A 15,547-nucleotide genomic window follows, 5' to 3' on the forward strand; every position below is an offset into this window, starting at 1 on the left:
TTGAGTGGATGATATCATAGTCCAAGGAAGAGATTGCAATGATAAAACAAAGAATCCACAGGCCGAGGAATGGAATGATGGATATTTGGCTAAGTGCCAAGATAACCCTGAGAAATGATATGAAGAAATGAAAGAGAAACAATCAAAACTTGGTTAAATTTGGAAAAAATTCCTCCCCAACAGTGAAAATGCGCTCCAGATCAAGGGATTCAGTGTTTGATGATATAATGACTTGGAATGATGAAAATTGATAAAAGGGGACCTTGGACAGTCTATCCACATGGCTCTAGTGGGATCACAGTCTATCAATTTTCATGATAAAACATCAAGGATTCATCTATCCAATCCAAAGACAACATCAAGACATCAAGAGGCATGGCGCTCCATGATGAGAAAATCCAGTATATGACATCCAAGTTCAAGAAGAAATCCAGTCCCAAGAAGAACAAGGAGAAAGAATTATAGTTCCAAATGTTCAACGAAGACATTCAAAGTTCCTGAGATCCAGTTCAAGTATGAAAGGCTTCAAGAATGAAAAAATCATCGACAAGGGAGTCCAATCCATTTCGAGAAGGTGAATTCCCAAAACCAAGTACATGGAAAGAAGAAAATGATCAAGGATAATTTCAGAATAGTTGATCAATGTTAGAACCTTGGTCCAGATGATGCAATTTGGGAATATACTCCATCACTATCAACCAAAATGGAATATTCTTCATCATGAGTTACCGGGTCCACATGGCGTCCAACATGCTGAGGTGGTGCCCCGTCAACTTCTTCGACCACTCAGGAGCTTCCAAACCATCATAACCAGATTCATTGCATTTGTTGCCAAGGAGAGGGATAGTGGGCATGCTATTTTGGGCGATGAGCTATTAAATGCTTAGTGGGTATTGTATTCTAAGTGATGGGCTACTAAATGCTTATCGGTCGTGTTGCAACATTAATTGCCAAACCCACTACCTTGTGCCTCAAGGGTTATTCTTAGTAAAACCCTATTTAGGGTTCTGTTGTGATGTATTCACACATCGCCCCATTCCAAATGGGGACCCCTACTTTTTGCTTTCTGGGGTTTGTTTTTTTGAGGTCTTTTAGGGTTTTGTCTGTTAGCCTTTGCATTTTGAGTGTTGCTAGAGGGATCACTAAGATAGCAGGCTCTATTTTAGCTAAAGGTGAGTCAGTGGATGCTTCGGGTTAGGGTTTCTTTGAAAGTCTTCCTTAGGGCCTGGTTTTGCTCTTGTTGCTAATTGTGTCTTGCTTGGTGAGTGAATATCCTCTTTGAAGGTCTGAGTTAGGTCAAGTTGGTGAATGAAGAAGTCTGGAATGTCATCCTGATCTTCAAATGCCCTAAAATTTGGCTATTATGTCAAGTTGGTGATTGATGAAGTCTGGAATGTCATCCTGATCTTCAAATGCCCTGAAATTTGGCTAAGTCTGGAATGTCTTCCTGATCCTGAAATTTGACTGTCTGGAAAATTCAAGAATCCTCCAGAAAAAAGATTTCGCATTATAACTCCTGGAGGTCTGAAACCACTCTCAAACATCCTGACAGTATATATGGAATATAACTTAGAGTATAAGAAAGAAGAAAGATATAAGGAAATGTCACTTATACTTAAATGTTATATTCCATATATGAATCCTAATGGTGAGATCAAAATGTCAAATTTCGCCCCTGACCCTCCCAAAGGGTCCAAAGCGAATTTCAATTTCGCTCCTGACCCTTCCAAAGGGTCTAGAGAGAAATTCACATAACCTTCATTATCTTCCTTGATATGGCCAAGTTTTGGACTTCTAAGGCATGGTTGGAGTGACCTTGAGGTATTCTAGCCTTTGAAAGAAGGTGAATTGATGCATTGGAGTGTGAAATCAACCTAATTTATGAATTTCGCTCCTGACCCTTCCAAAGGGTCCAGAGCGAAATTCTTAGAAGACACCCTTTCCTTCCTGGATTAGACCAAGGTCTTAGTTTCCAAGGCATGTTGTGAAGGTTTTGATATGTTCTTGCCTAAGGAAGTGATTGGAAGTATTGAAAAGTGAGGGTTTTGTCCAAGAATGGAAATTTCGCTCCCGACCCTTCCAAAGGGTCCAGAGCGAAATTCCCCATAAACCTCATTTTCTTCCTTGTTTAGACCAACATTCTAGTTCCTTGGACATATTTGGAAGTGGATTAGCATGTATTTGCCTTTCGAAGTGATGGGACGTAAAAATGTGAAAGATTTTGTCCTAAAACTAGAATTTCGCTCCTGACCCTTCCAAAGGGACTAGAGCGAAATTCTTGGAAACTCATATTTTCTTCTTGGAGATGGTCAAATTCTTGAGTTTTGTGGCATGGTTGGAAAGACTTTGATGTGTTCTTGCCTGGAACAAGAATTTCGCTCCTAATCCTTCCAAAGGGTACAGAGCGAAATTCTTGATAAACCTCTTTTGCTTCCATGTTTAGGCCCCAAACCTTGTTCCTTGGGCGAAGAGTGATGGAATTTTACCTTGCAAATAAGATTGGGATTGAAAAGATGAAGAGTCAAGTCTAGAATGAGAAATTCGCTCCTGACCCTTCCAAACGGTCCAGAGCAAAATTTCACAAAACCAATCTTTTCCCTCAATTTTATGCCAAGTCTACAGTGGTTCAAGGTGAATTAGGATTGGAAGTGTCCTTAGGTGTGACTTTGACTTGCTAGTGATTATCAAATTTGAAGGAATTGAGCCAAATCATGAAATTCGCCCCTGACCCTTCCAAAGGGTCCAGAGCGAAATTCCTAAAATCACCTATTTTCCCTTCAAAGCAAGTCAAATCCTTGGTTTTTATGGCTTGGATGGGTATGAAGTGGCATGACCTTGCCTTTGAAGGCGGATGGAAGTGAGAGGAATGAAAGAATAAGCTCAAAATATGAATTTCGCTCCTGACCCTTCCAAAGGGTCCAGAGCGAAATTCCTTAAAACTACCTTTTCCTTTCATTTTTATGCCAAGCTAAAGCCTAGACCAAGGTGGGAGAAGTTGGGAAATGCCCCTAGGATTGCCCTTGAATGGATTATCGCCTCCAGAAATGAAGATTTTAAGCTTGGACAAGTATTTCGCTCCCGACCCTTCCAAAGGGTCCAGGGCGAAATCCTAAATAGGTCCTGTCCTTGGCCATGGTTTTTGGCGAAATTCTCCTTATTAGCCATTTTTGAGGCCAAGTGTGTGTTGTCAAGTTGAGAGAAGGATTCAAATGGAGAATCAAGTAATAACAAAGTGAAAGAAATGGAGTTGAGTGAGGGAAAACAAGCAAAGAGAGAAATTGACTCTTGATCCTTCCAAAGGGTCCAGAGCGAAATTCTCCAAATCGACCATTTTCTCCTTGAGTGAAGCCAGAACATTGATTCCTATGGCACGGTTGAAGGTGGAGTGAGGTATTCTTGCCTTGTTAGGTGAATTGAAGTGAAGGAAGTCAAGAAATAAGTCTAAAGCTTGAATTTCGCTCCTGACCCTTCCAAAGGGTCCAAGGCGAAATTCTCAATTTCACCTAACTTGCCCATAACCAAGGTCAGGACATGGATCCCTAGGCTTTGGAGAAGAGAAAATTAAGCATATGCTTGCCTTGGGAGGAATTTTGGAGTAAAGTAGTGATAGAATTGTCCTGGAATGTAAATTTCGCTCCTGACCCTTCCAAAGGGTCCAGGGTGAAATACCTTATAGGTCCTGTCCTTGGCCAGGGTCTAGGGCAAAATTTTATGGGGCCTATCCCTGGGAAGGATTTCAAGCGAACTTCATTTTGATAACTCTTATTGATGATTTAAGGTAGAAAATGCTATGTTAAATAAATTTATTATGTATCCTTAATCATCTTTTGGTTTATTTTGCAGATGGAAGAAGACCAAGCCAGGGCATGGACAACCACTTCCAATCCATCATCATCAACGACGTTCCACAGGCACAAGGGGAAGACTCAAGATGCTTTGAGACATTGGATGACTAGGAGTGTTCAAGGAGTTCAAGTTAGCCTCAAGACCTCATTCCACCACAAGATAACAAAGAAAGGCTTTGCCAGCACTTCAAGGCGAGGTGTACTTCCGGAGAAGGACGACTTGGCAGTCAGGAAACCTCATCAGACACATGGGAGTCAAAGAAAGGCACACCGTTCATCAAGCACATTAAAGACAGAGGAGGATCAACCAAGGTCAATGCAAGGGTACGTTGAAGAAGCAGAGAGTTTCAGAAGAGTTAATCAAAGTTAACTTTTCAGCATCATCAAATTGAATATTAAAAGAGGAACGAGCGAGTACTAGACAAGGTGGCATCCCAGTCATCATTTTTCCAATTGGATTGGTCCACCTCAGCATGACCAGATTCAATGTACCTAATTTACTGGAGGTGGCACAAACTTTGATGTACCTACCCCTGCTTCCTATTGGTCCTCACCCTTGGAATGTAATTTTCTAATTGGTTGAGGAAGTTTCTTATAACAAACCCTAATTAGGGTTTCTATCTTGTAATCCTAGCCATTGATTCTAAGTCAATCAGAGCCGTCTGTTTGTAAAAGGTTCTCTATATAAAGCCCTGGCTCCTCATTTGTAAAGGTTAATAGTCAGTGAATAGTTAGAAATAGTGAATAGTCAGCTGATAGAATAGCAATTAGAGTAGATTAGGAGGACAAGGCAAGAAATTGTTGCCATTGATTGTAAATAAACTCCATTTTCATTGAAGTTATGGTGAAGTGTGTTGTTTCTTCGCAATATGCATGGTCTCTTGTTGAATCTTCATTTTCGATGATAAATGATTAGATTGAATGAAAGAAGTTATTGAATGCACTCACATGGAATCCCCCTAGTCGAAACCACTAGCCTCTTGCTGATTGTAAGTGCGCCTTGCGTGGTCAACTGGCATAGAACGAGCTTAATCCCAAGTCATAACACCTCTGTTGTTCACGCATTATCTTGAATGATGATCAGTATCTGATGGTGTACGATTTGGACATATTTGAAATATCCCTTAGAAGATCGCACTGAGTTGGTGTCGGATTGTTCAAGCCTGATGGTGAGACCCAGCCCAATAGGACTCCACCTAGTCATTCATCCATCTTCTCGCATTCTAGGTCTTAGAGTAGACTTCCTGAACCTTGTATCTTTTGCCATTTCTTTATCTTCCAATTAGTAAATAGGACTTGTGATTCCAGCAAATCAGACATTCAGGTCATCGAAAGTAAGTCTCCTTGTGATTCCAGCAAAATCACATCATACCACGAAGAGCTTATCCACAAGTAGAAAACCTACATAACAGAATCTTGAAGTTTTTCCAATTGATCCTTCTGCGATATCTTCAGCATTCGGGAACTTTATTCAAGAGAGGATAAGGTAGCTCTGGGTATTTTATTCTGTGTTTGGTCGTTTACAAAAGACACATCAATAGGTTCCAATCTTGTAATCTGGACCCTTGATTTCAAATCAATCTTGGTTGTTCATTTGTGGGAGGAGTTCTATAAAAGGCCCTGACTTTTCATTTATAATTAATTAGATAATTAGGTCATTAGAAGCAGAGAGCTCTTGCTACTTAGAGTAGAAGTAGAGTAGAAGGAGAAGACATTGTTGTAAGACTTGGAGAAATAAAATTTGATTTCATTGAAGATATGGTGGATTCATGTTTATTTCAACTTGTCGCATGGTGTTCTTCCAATTTCTCAATTATTAGATGATGTACTTTGCTTTTAATAGAGAATGCAAAGGTGTTTGATGAATTTCCATGGCTCATACATTTTGCATCTTATTGATTATAAGTTGCAATGTAAAGTTAGCCTGAGCCTTTTATATGGATGCTTAACTTCAATCATTGAATGTGCATTGTTTGTTATGATGGTGTTCATTTCGATATGAAAATTCTTTGCATAACCCTTGGAAGATTGCACTACTTCTTGTGGAGATGTAGTTGATCTTGGTGAAGTAGGATTTGGTTATTTGGAATTCATCTATTCGAGCACTATCCATTGATACCATTGTCCTCGAGAGTAGAATAGATTCTCTAACCCTTTCCACTTTTACTTTCAATATACTTCAGGTTCATTTGAAGAGAGAGGCATCACGAAATTGCAATATCTAATGATCAAGTTCCAGTCACATCAAAGAAGTGAAAGAATGATCCAAACGTAAGTCCCTTTGTGTTACCAGCATACTACATCAAGCCAAACCAGCTCATATCCAACATAAAGTCACACATTCGCAGTAGGAACCTTGGAGTCACTTGTATGATCTTTAACAATCTTAGTGTACACGAGATTTTGCTCAAGCGAGGATAAAGTATCCTTTGGAAACTTTATTCTATGTTAATATGGTCACAAAACAGCCATCAACAAAATTGGCGGTAGAAGAAGGGCATGAACATCAAATCGTTCATTTTCACAAGTGAAGATATTCAAGCTAGCCGAAACCAGTACGAGCTTTCAAGTGCCAAATCAGAGATATGTTAGATCTCTTATATGTCAAAAATCAAAAAAAAGTAGTAAAGTTCAAAAAATCTAAAAAAAGCAAAAAAAATCCAAAATCCAAAAAAATTGTGAAAATCAAGAAATTCAAAAAGAGATTTCTCAATGGAGCAGTCACAGTTTCATGGCAAAAATGATCAAGAGGTTGATATTCTTCAGCTTTGGTGGAATTTGAATGCGCAGCTACATCCACACACCTTGTCCGAATTCGCATTACCAGGAAAACGTAGGATTCATGAGACTACAAAGCATGATGAGATGCATGGCCCAACATTCTTGTTGAGGATAGAACTGGTCTTACAAGGAAAAATCTTCTTTTGGGATGTTCCAAAACCAGAATTGTGCACAAAGCCTAATGATGAGGTCAATGGAAACGATCCTTTCTCAAGATTCAAGTTGAGGATTCAGAGTCAAACTGATATTGGTAATATACGACTCAAAGGCGTGTTTTTGATATTAAAAGCAGCCAAAACAAAGGGGCTGACCTAGGTAAAGAAAAAAGAAAAACAGTGGCAAGCCAACTGTCAGCAAAGCAGCAGCAAAATCACAGCCCCCTAAACTTTCCTCTATCAAAAACTTTAATCATTCTACGCATATTAACCAGGTAAATAAAAGTCTTAATTAAGGTATGCCACGCAGGGCAAAGGATAGTTAAGTTCAAGCATAACAAGAAACTAAAACTATGAGCCGATAGGCCATTAGGGCCAATCAGAAACCCAGAAACCCAAACCATAGAAAAACAGCTATTTCTTTTTTCCATGGCTCCTCTTGGGGAGGAGTTTCCTAGCCCATTCCTTGGTGAGGAATTTGAAGAGGTCCCTGTAGTCTTCGTCCTCCTTTCCTTTACCTTTGATTGTGCTTTCCTGCAGGAGACACAGAGTGGTCGCCAAGCAGTGCATAACATTCAAAGCAAACCTGGAGACGTCCTGCAGCTTGTTCTCAATGGCCTCCGTTCTGCTGGTGATTTCCTACAAGTTTTCAAACATACCCTCCACTTTCTTACCCAAGTCCGCCAGTTTGCAGTCCTCTTCCTCCTTTATGCTACTCACTTCCTCCACCACCATCATCTTATCAAACCTGAGAGTAGGGGACGGAGAGGTGGTCTGGGATTTCGGGCCGGCATCCGGACTCATGGAATTTTTAGGACTCTCAGAAGCATGTGTGGAGCTGACAGAGTGGGGGGTCGAGGTGGACTGAAAAAGGACCACATTGTCAGATGGGATGGAATTCCCAGTTTCATGGGATGAGGAGGGGTTCCTTAAGGATTTCTCAGGGGATTTGGAGGCCAATCTTACAGAGCGGCAAGGAGTGTTAGCCTCATCCGTAATCTCCACATCAGAGTCAATTTCTTGGATTCTAACTTTCTTAAGGGGTTTAGCATCCTCCGAATGGCACTTTTTATTCTTCTTACTACAGGAGCCAAGTTCAAGGAGCCGAGGAGGTCTTATGTCAAGTTTATCAGCAGCAATGGCTAGGGGTTGGTTTTCAAGCACATTCTGGACAAAAATCGTGCGAGGGGGCAAAGGGCCAGGTGGAAATTGTAGAGGCGGAGGATAAAGCCTTGGTGCAGAATAGGAATGTCCTTGCCTTTCTTCTTGGCTTCGGCAATATCTTTAACATTAGAGTCCATAGAGTGCAGCAAAAAAAAAGGAATGGAGATAAGATCTTTATTCCTAAGATGGTTAAGGAAAGGAAGGTGATAATAGTAGAAGACCCCATACCGTCCTTCAAGGGTGAAATATTTCATTATGATGTAGCAGACCTCGTCCCAAGGTGGCGGAAGCTCTTCCCGGTTGAAGCCGTGTGCCCTCTTCACAGGGTTCTCCCCATCACAAAAAAACTGGTTCAGGTTGGTGGTGTCTGAAATGCGGCTTTGTTTCTTCCATTTCCTACCCTCCATGGATAGACCCGTCGACTGAGCGATCACCTCTTCGTTGATTTCGAACGAAATACCACCCATGGTAACCCTTTTATCCTCCCAGGAAGCGACAAACTGCTTAGACAGTCTCTCATCGTTTCCTTTCATGCTCTCCATAAATTTATCTATCCCGCCTTCCGAGCAAACAAACCACACCATCGGCCTGGCTTTAAACTCATCCATTTTGTCGAATTCCAGTCTTAGTCTGTCACCCCCCATGGTCGTTTCTTCCAGCTTAAAAGAGCAAATGAGAAACAAGGCAACAAAGAAGCAAGGACGAAGCAGAGCAGAGGCAGAGTCGAGAAGAAAACTTAGCCAGCTCTAGAATAAAATCATGCAATAAACGCTGCAATTATTGCAAGTAGTGTGTAAACAAATTTCACCATCACGAAATCTATTACACTCATGTGAACCATCAATCCAACCAATGTGATTTAGTCGAGCCCAGTTGTTGCCTTTATCGCCACCAATGATATTCGTCTGGATGATAATTAGAAAATTGTCTTTCTCGTTATCGGTACTACATCGATAAATATCATCATTATCTAACCCCCCTTGTAGCTGATGACAAGGCCATATGTAGCTACCTGGCAAGCCCAACCCATGATGGGCGGATTTCCCCTCCAAATTCAAAATTTGAAAATTGGTTCTCTTCATCTGATGATAATTATACAGGTTCATCATTAGACTTGGTTTTGTATTTCTCCAAGATCTCCTTGGTGATCATTGGCAGCAGATCAGTGTTCCTCCAGCATCATAAGCCATTTTGCAGCCTACCCACCGCAGCCATAGAGTCAACAGTCGCATTCCCTTCTCTAAAGATATGGCGGATGGTGAAACAGTCAAGGTTAGCCAAAAACATTCTAGCATCCCTCAAAATAGAATCCACTTTCCAACCAGCAATAGATCTGCCACTGACAACTTCCACAATAACTTTAGAGTCACCTTCAATTTCCAGTTGTTTAATACCAAGTGCAGTAGCAAATCTCAGACCCCAAAGGAGAGCCATTCCCTCAACTTGAGTGATAGTATGGTTCTTCAGGTTACCCGCATAGGCTGCTACAATATTCCCTTGATGGTCACGGATGACTCCACCTCCCACTTGGCAGGTATTTTGGGCTGACCCATCAAAATTTGATTTGTGCCAAAAAGGGGTTTGGAGCTAACCATTTGGTCTTTTTTTTTGGGGGGGGGGGTTCCACCTAGTCACTGATATATTATCCATAAGCATTTTGAAACAATTGTAAAAAACTTTATCCGGGGGGGTTTCAGCATCTCTAAAGATTTGGTGTTTCTTTCTTTCCAGACACCCCAGCAGATATGGGGAGGGATCTGCCTCCATAGCTGAAAAATCAAGGAGTGGTGGGAGGGAGGTGTCCATCCAATAACAAACTGATGAATGTTATCTTGAAAAACCCATTGAATACCACATTTTTCAAGAGTAATGGTCCACAAGTGTCCATCAAAGGGGCAGTGGATGAAAAGATGGTCAATAGATTCCTTCTCAGCTTTACATAAAATTCTTTTTTTGGGAAGTTGGAATCCCCTCCTTTTCAGATTGTCCTGGGTCAAGATTTTTCCATGCATAAGGGACCACCAGAAGAAGTTAACTTTTGGAATAAGCTGTGAGTTCCATATCTTTCTCCAACATTCAACATCACCAATGGGTCTCAGGAGTTGTCTATAAGTAGACTTGACCGAGAACTCCCTCGACAGGGTCCCCTTCCAGATGAATCTATCCTCCTGGGGAGCTAAGGGAACTCTGCACTCAAGCATAAGATCTTGCAGATCACGGGCAATGGGTAGCAGGTTAGGTCGATCAGAAAAGATCAGGGATATGTTCTTCCATCTTCCTCTTCCCGGCACCATGTAGTCAGGAATGTAATCACCAAAATGCTCCTTTAGGGAATACATTATTTGGCAGAATCGAGATTCAGCCAGAGGTTTGTCATCCAACCAAGAGTCTTCCCAGAACCTAATCTTCCTGTCGTTCCCAATCTGCCACTCCAATCCTTCTCTGATAACATGCCTGAGTTTCAAGATGTTGTTCCATAATTTTGACCCATGAGGTAGGTCACCAGCACTCAAATTAAAACAGAACTGCTCCCTTTCCAAATACTTAGCCCTGATAATGTTACACCAGTCCGCCTCACCTTTAGCTAGGGTCCATCCCACTTTAGCTATTAAAGCCTTGTTCAAGGCATTTATCTTTCTGATACCAAGACCTCCTATGGTTTTAGGTAAGCAAACAGTGTCCCAGTTGACCAAAGAGAGGCGTTTCTTTTCCTCCATGCTTGTCCAGAGAAAAGCTCTTTGGATCCTCTCAAGCTTTTCCCCTATAGCACCAGATATTTTCAACAAGGAAAGGAAGTACACAAGGATGCCCTGGAGGGAAGCAGCCAGGAGTTGGAGCTTACCCGCACTACTAAGGAATTTGCCCTTCCAACCAGCAAGTTTCTTCTGTATACGTTCAAGGATAGTATTCCAGAACGTAGGGGTAACCTCTTTAACAATGAGGGGGAGACGCAGGTAAGTCCTAGGAAGAGCTGCAGACTTACACTCCAAGATAGAAAGGATTTTAGTCTGAAGGTCCACAGAGGTGTTGAAGAAGAAGAGATTACTTTTATCATAGTTGATACATTGCCCTGAAGTAGAGGCATAATCCGCCAGTAAATTCTTCCAAAGTTTGGCTTCAATCACAGAGGATATACCAAAAAGAAAGGTATCATCAACAAATTGTTGGATCACTGAGGGGGGAATAGTAGAAGCCGCCTTGAATTCCTGCAATCTTCCATTGATCATCATATCAACCACATTCCTACCCAAGACTTCAGCAATCATAATGAAAAGATAATGGGATAGGGGGTCTACCTGTCGAATACCTTTTCCATCTTTAAAGTGGCCCCTAGCGGTCCCATTGATCAAGAGCGAGAACTGAACCGTAGAAACACATTCCTGTATCATGTCAACAACTTTCTAGTTGAAGCCCAATTTTGAGAGAGTTTTAAATAGGAAGCACCAGTTGACTTTATCATAAGCTTTTGAAATGTCGAGTTTGAAAGACATAACTGGAATTTTGCTCTTGTCCATAGAGTGGATAATTTCATGGGTAGCAATGGCCAAGACGACCGGGACTACTAGGTGAAGGCATTCCCGGCCACTCCGCGAGGGATAGCTATTGACTGGTACACAGACCTCGATGCCCAGCATAAAACGTCTTGGAGCAATTTGAAGAAGGCCTTCGAGGAAGAAATCAAACTCCTACAGGATGACAACAAAATTGTGGCAGAAATTTACAACACCAAACAAGGAAAAACGAAAGTGTGCGCGCTTATAACAGAAGGCTGAGGGAACTACTTAACAAAATGGAGAACCAGTTGGCGTGTTGGTGTCTGTTTTATCATCTACCAAACATTAGGATAGGATACCCGAAGGCATTCTATCCTCTCCTAAAATATCACTACTGATTCCAAGGTCTATATGTGCGAACAAGCGACTTTAGTGGAATAGCTTCTTGGGTAGTGTATGCTGAAATTTTCAAGGGGGACTTACGTTTGACAAAGACAAGCCGAGGAAGGGCACCTCTAAATTCCAGAGAAAGAGCCTAGTGCGAGCATACTTCAAGGAGGACATTGGGGACATGATTGTCTTGCTCAATAGAATAATAGGAAATCCTCAGGGAGCTCCATTCGAACCCTGGATGTATTATTTCATTAATGAAATAATCAATGGAGTAAAAATGATAGACTGGGCCCGTATGATCGGCAACAGTTTAGACAGCCAGCTAAGGAATCTGGAGGCAAATAGGACTTTCTTCATGAGTTCTTACTTGTTCTATTCTTTAGCTAGGACCTACAAGTACAGAGGTCTCACTTGTAGAGGAGAAGTTGCGAACAAGGAGAACCAATTTCAGGTATATGATTGCTATCCCCAGCTCCATATGGAGGAGAAGTTCCATTTCAAAAGGGTGAATGATGCCTTCCTGATGCACATTACCTGGACCCTTCAAGGTGGCCTGCACCAGAGGCTCTCTCAAGAGTCTATGGACTTCATCGGTCGGTTCAGGTGTTGGTACATCCAATATCCAAAGTTCACTTACCTCCAAATTCAGGGATTCTCTGGTCCTCCATACAAGCTTCCAGCTTACCCTACCAACCGAGTGGTGTTGCTCGAGGTTGTGAGACATTTGGAGGAGTATATAGTGATTCAAAGGGATAAGCAGAAGAAGGCAGGCACATCCTCACTTACAATTGGTAATGGGCTGGAAACATGTCCATCATCACAAGCTGCAGCTACCGCTGAGAAAGAACTGGCCTGGTATCCCTTTTACCAATACAAGGCAAGAAAAGATTTCGATCCATTCCAGAGGATACAGAAGATCGAAGGGACAACGTTTGAGCACAGACTAGATCTGGAAGACTACTGGGCTAATGCAACCGATAGTTTCGAGATCCGGAAGAGGTTCTGGTCAAGAATTCCTTTAAGTATGGTGAGAGCAACGGAAGTGTTCAAAGTTGCCGATCAGGTGGAAGAAAGCCTAGAACTTCAGCAGCCAGGTTTTGAGAAAATGAAGAATGAACCTTTAGTCTTGATAGATTGGACAGAGGGAGAAAAATCAGATCTAGCAGACCTCATGAGGTCAGTGGTTGAATACTCAAGGTGGTGGGCATCTGAAAAGACAAAACAGTTGAAGGCCAAAGGTATGGTTCTAACTTATGAATTAATGGGAGTGGATGACACTCTGTCCATCCACCCTTGTACCTCTGCCGGTGATGCTCGGAATCCGGAAAGTGTTGGATCTCGAAAGAGAAAGGAGTTGGCTGGAAGCTCCACAAAGTGCACAGGGAAAAGGGCTGTAGTTGAGAGAAGAGAATCCAACGAAAGTCACTCCATCCTAAGTGTTGCTTCCATTGCGCCTGATCAGAGTACAATTGGGGAACAACAGATGAACATTTATGTGAGTGATGATGAAGTAAGAGTGCTTTCTTAGGCAGTTGAGGAGGTGGTCGAGAAGGTCTTCCGAACTCCAGACAGAGGGCAGGATGAAGCCCCTATAATTTTCTTGGATGGCATACTAGCGAACCCAGGAGAAGCAGACGATGAGTTTGATCGGAATACTCTAGAACAATCAACCATTCCTAATTGGCTGAGAGCAAGGATAAAGGCCAAGGTTCCCAAGGAGGTCCACTCAACCGAGGAGGCTACCGCAGCATTCCTGGAGAAGGTGAATGAGCCCACCGCAGCGAAACCGCCCAAACCAGCCAGGAAGTTCTCCCTGATTCAGAGAGACAGTGTCGGTTTCAGGACAGTCTAGATAGTAGTGCCCAAAGAAGGGAAGAATAGGGACAATGTCACCGCAGATGACTACAAGATCACCACCATAGAGATGGGTAAGCCTACCCAGGACCAGGAGATCCAATATTTTGACGACTCCTGTAACGTTCTAAAGACAAGGCTGGCTCATGAGAAAGAAAAGAGGAAGAAAGTGGAAGAAGAGAACCAACAGTGGAGGAAGTATGTTCTCCATCTTACCAGCCTGCTCAACCATGAAGTCCCAGCTACTCCACCACAGCCTCTTCAACAGGGATCAATGAAGGACTATGATGAGATGAAGGGATCGTACACTCAAGAAAAGGAGTGGATTTCAGATGCTGTGATACGTGCTGACACCCTAGTAGAAAACTTACTATCAACGCATGAGGCAACTTCTTTGTTGATTGATCATATCTAGGATCTATCATCCAATTGGGAAGAAGTGGATGAAATTTAAAATGAAATACTCCCTCACCTAAAGGTTATCCAAGGCATGTCAAAGAAGAGCTTAGTGGATGCACGCATCATACAGACAGGAGACAGGTACGACTTCGGCACGTGGTACTATGCTCTGGTCACTCGGATTGAGGTCCTGAAGAAATCCGAGACCAAGTGTTTTGAGACAGAGGCAAGGGTTAGAGAGATCTTGGGCAAGGTATTCCGGGTGGCGTCAGAGATCTAGCAGAAGGAAAGCCTAAGAGCCAGGATTCAGACAAGCTTCTTCCAAGATTCAGGGATGATTGACAAAGGCGATCTTTCTAGGATTGCAAACTTCCTCTCCATCGATGACAACTTCCTCACCCAGGCAGTGGAGTGGGAAGGCATCCTTGCTACATGCGCCGACGATGTGGATCTCGTCGACTTCCAAATTGGCGGTTTGCCAAGTGTCACCATGGAGGAGGTCAAGCTCGTGGTGTCCAGATACGTTGAATCTCTGAAAGAGGAAAGTGGCCACTCACCTCAGTAAAATTAGCAGCTGCACCACTTGTCACTCTTTCATTTGCTTGAACTGATAGTATTTCGGGAAACCCTAATTAGGGTTTAGGACTTTCAATCTTGGCCCTTGATCACTGTTTGATCTCGACCATTCATTTATTTTTGAGAAGCTATATAAGGTTGCCTCCTCTCATTTGAAAAGGGTGAGGTTTTTGATGTATTGTTGCTTAAGGTCATTTCCAGATAATATATTGCATGTGCGCTACTTTGTAATCTCTATTATTTCAATGATTTGCATGGTTTCAATTGCCTCAACACTTACTTAGAAATAATTTAGATTTGCTTTCATTGTTGTTAATTCGAAGGAAGGATTTGATAAGTGTCAATTGATGGTGTATCTCCGCTCATACTTTTGGTGTATGGGTGATTTCCATCTCACAGTGCAAAGTTAGTCTGAGCCCATCCCCTGTGCATCCCAACATCTCGATCATAAGCACAACTCATTGAAGATTGCACCGGCCTTGTGTAGTTGTCCCTAGTGTGGCGAAGCAAGGTTTGGTTTCTCGAGAGCACCCAGTTGATACCGTCTCCAGAATTTGTAGGATTAGATTAGCCTTCCTGAACTCTATCCCCTTTTCCCTTTCTTTTGAAAGTCTAAATCCCAGAAAATCCCCCAAAAAAAAGAAGAGCCTAAATTGCTAAATCCATCTAAGTTCAGCAATTCAAAAGAATACTTGTCAAACGTAAGTCCCCCTTGAAAATTTCAGCATACACTACCCAAGAAGCTATTCCACTAAAGTCGCTTGTTCGCACATATAGACCTTGGAATCAGTAGTGATTTTTCAGGAGAGAATAGAATGCCTTCAAGTATCCTATCCTAATGTTTGGTAGATGATAAAACAAACACCAACAGGTCCCTAGTTCGGGT

General features: G+C 42.1%; 1 protein-coding gene across 1 annotated transcript in view; it reads right to left on the minus strand.

Moving 5' to 3' along the window:
- LOC131030431 (replication factor C subunit 1) overlaps positions 1–15,547 on the minus strand; it is a 150,232-nt gene that overhangs the window by 26,786 nt on the left and 107,899 nt on the right. Inside the window, exons 17-20 of the mRNA XM_059219860.1 lie at positions 15,244–15,258; positions 14,609–14,617; positions 10,797–10,827; positions 2,944–2,968 (exon numbers count right to left, since the gene is read on the minus strand). Of these exons, the coding sequence (XP_059075843.1) occupies positions 2,944–2,968; positions 10,797–10,827; positions 14,609–14,617; positions 15,244–15,258 (80 nt within the window). The remainder of the gene's footprint in view (positions 1–2,943; positions 2,969–10,796; positions 10,828–14,608; positions 14,618–15,243; positions 15,259–15,547) is intronic.

The sequence above is a fragment of the Cryptomeria japonica genome, chromosome 4 (genome assembly GCF_030272615.1).
Source record: "Cryptomeria japonica chromosome 4, Sugi_1.0, whole genome shotgun sequence".
Lineage (NCBI taxonomy): Eukaryota > Viridiplantae > Streptophyta > Pinopsida > Cupressales > Cupressaceae > Cryptomeria > Cryptomeria japonica.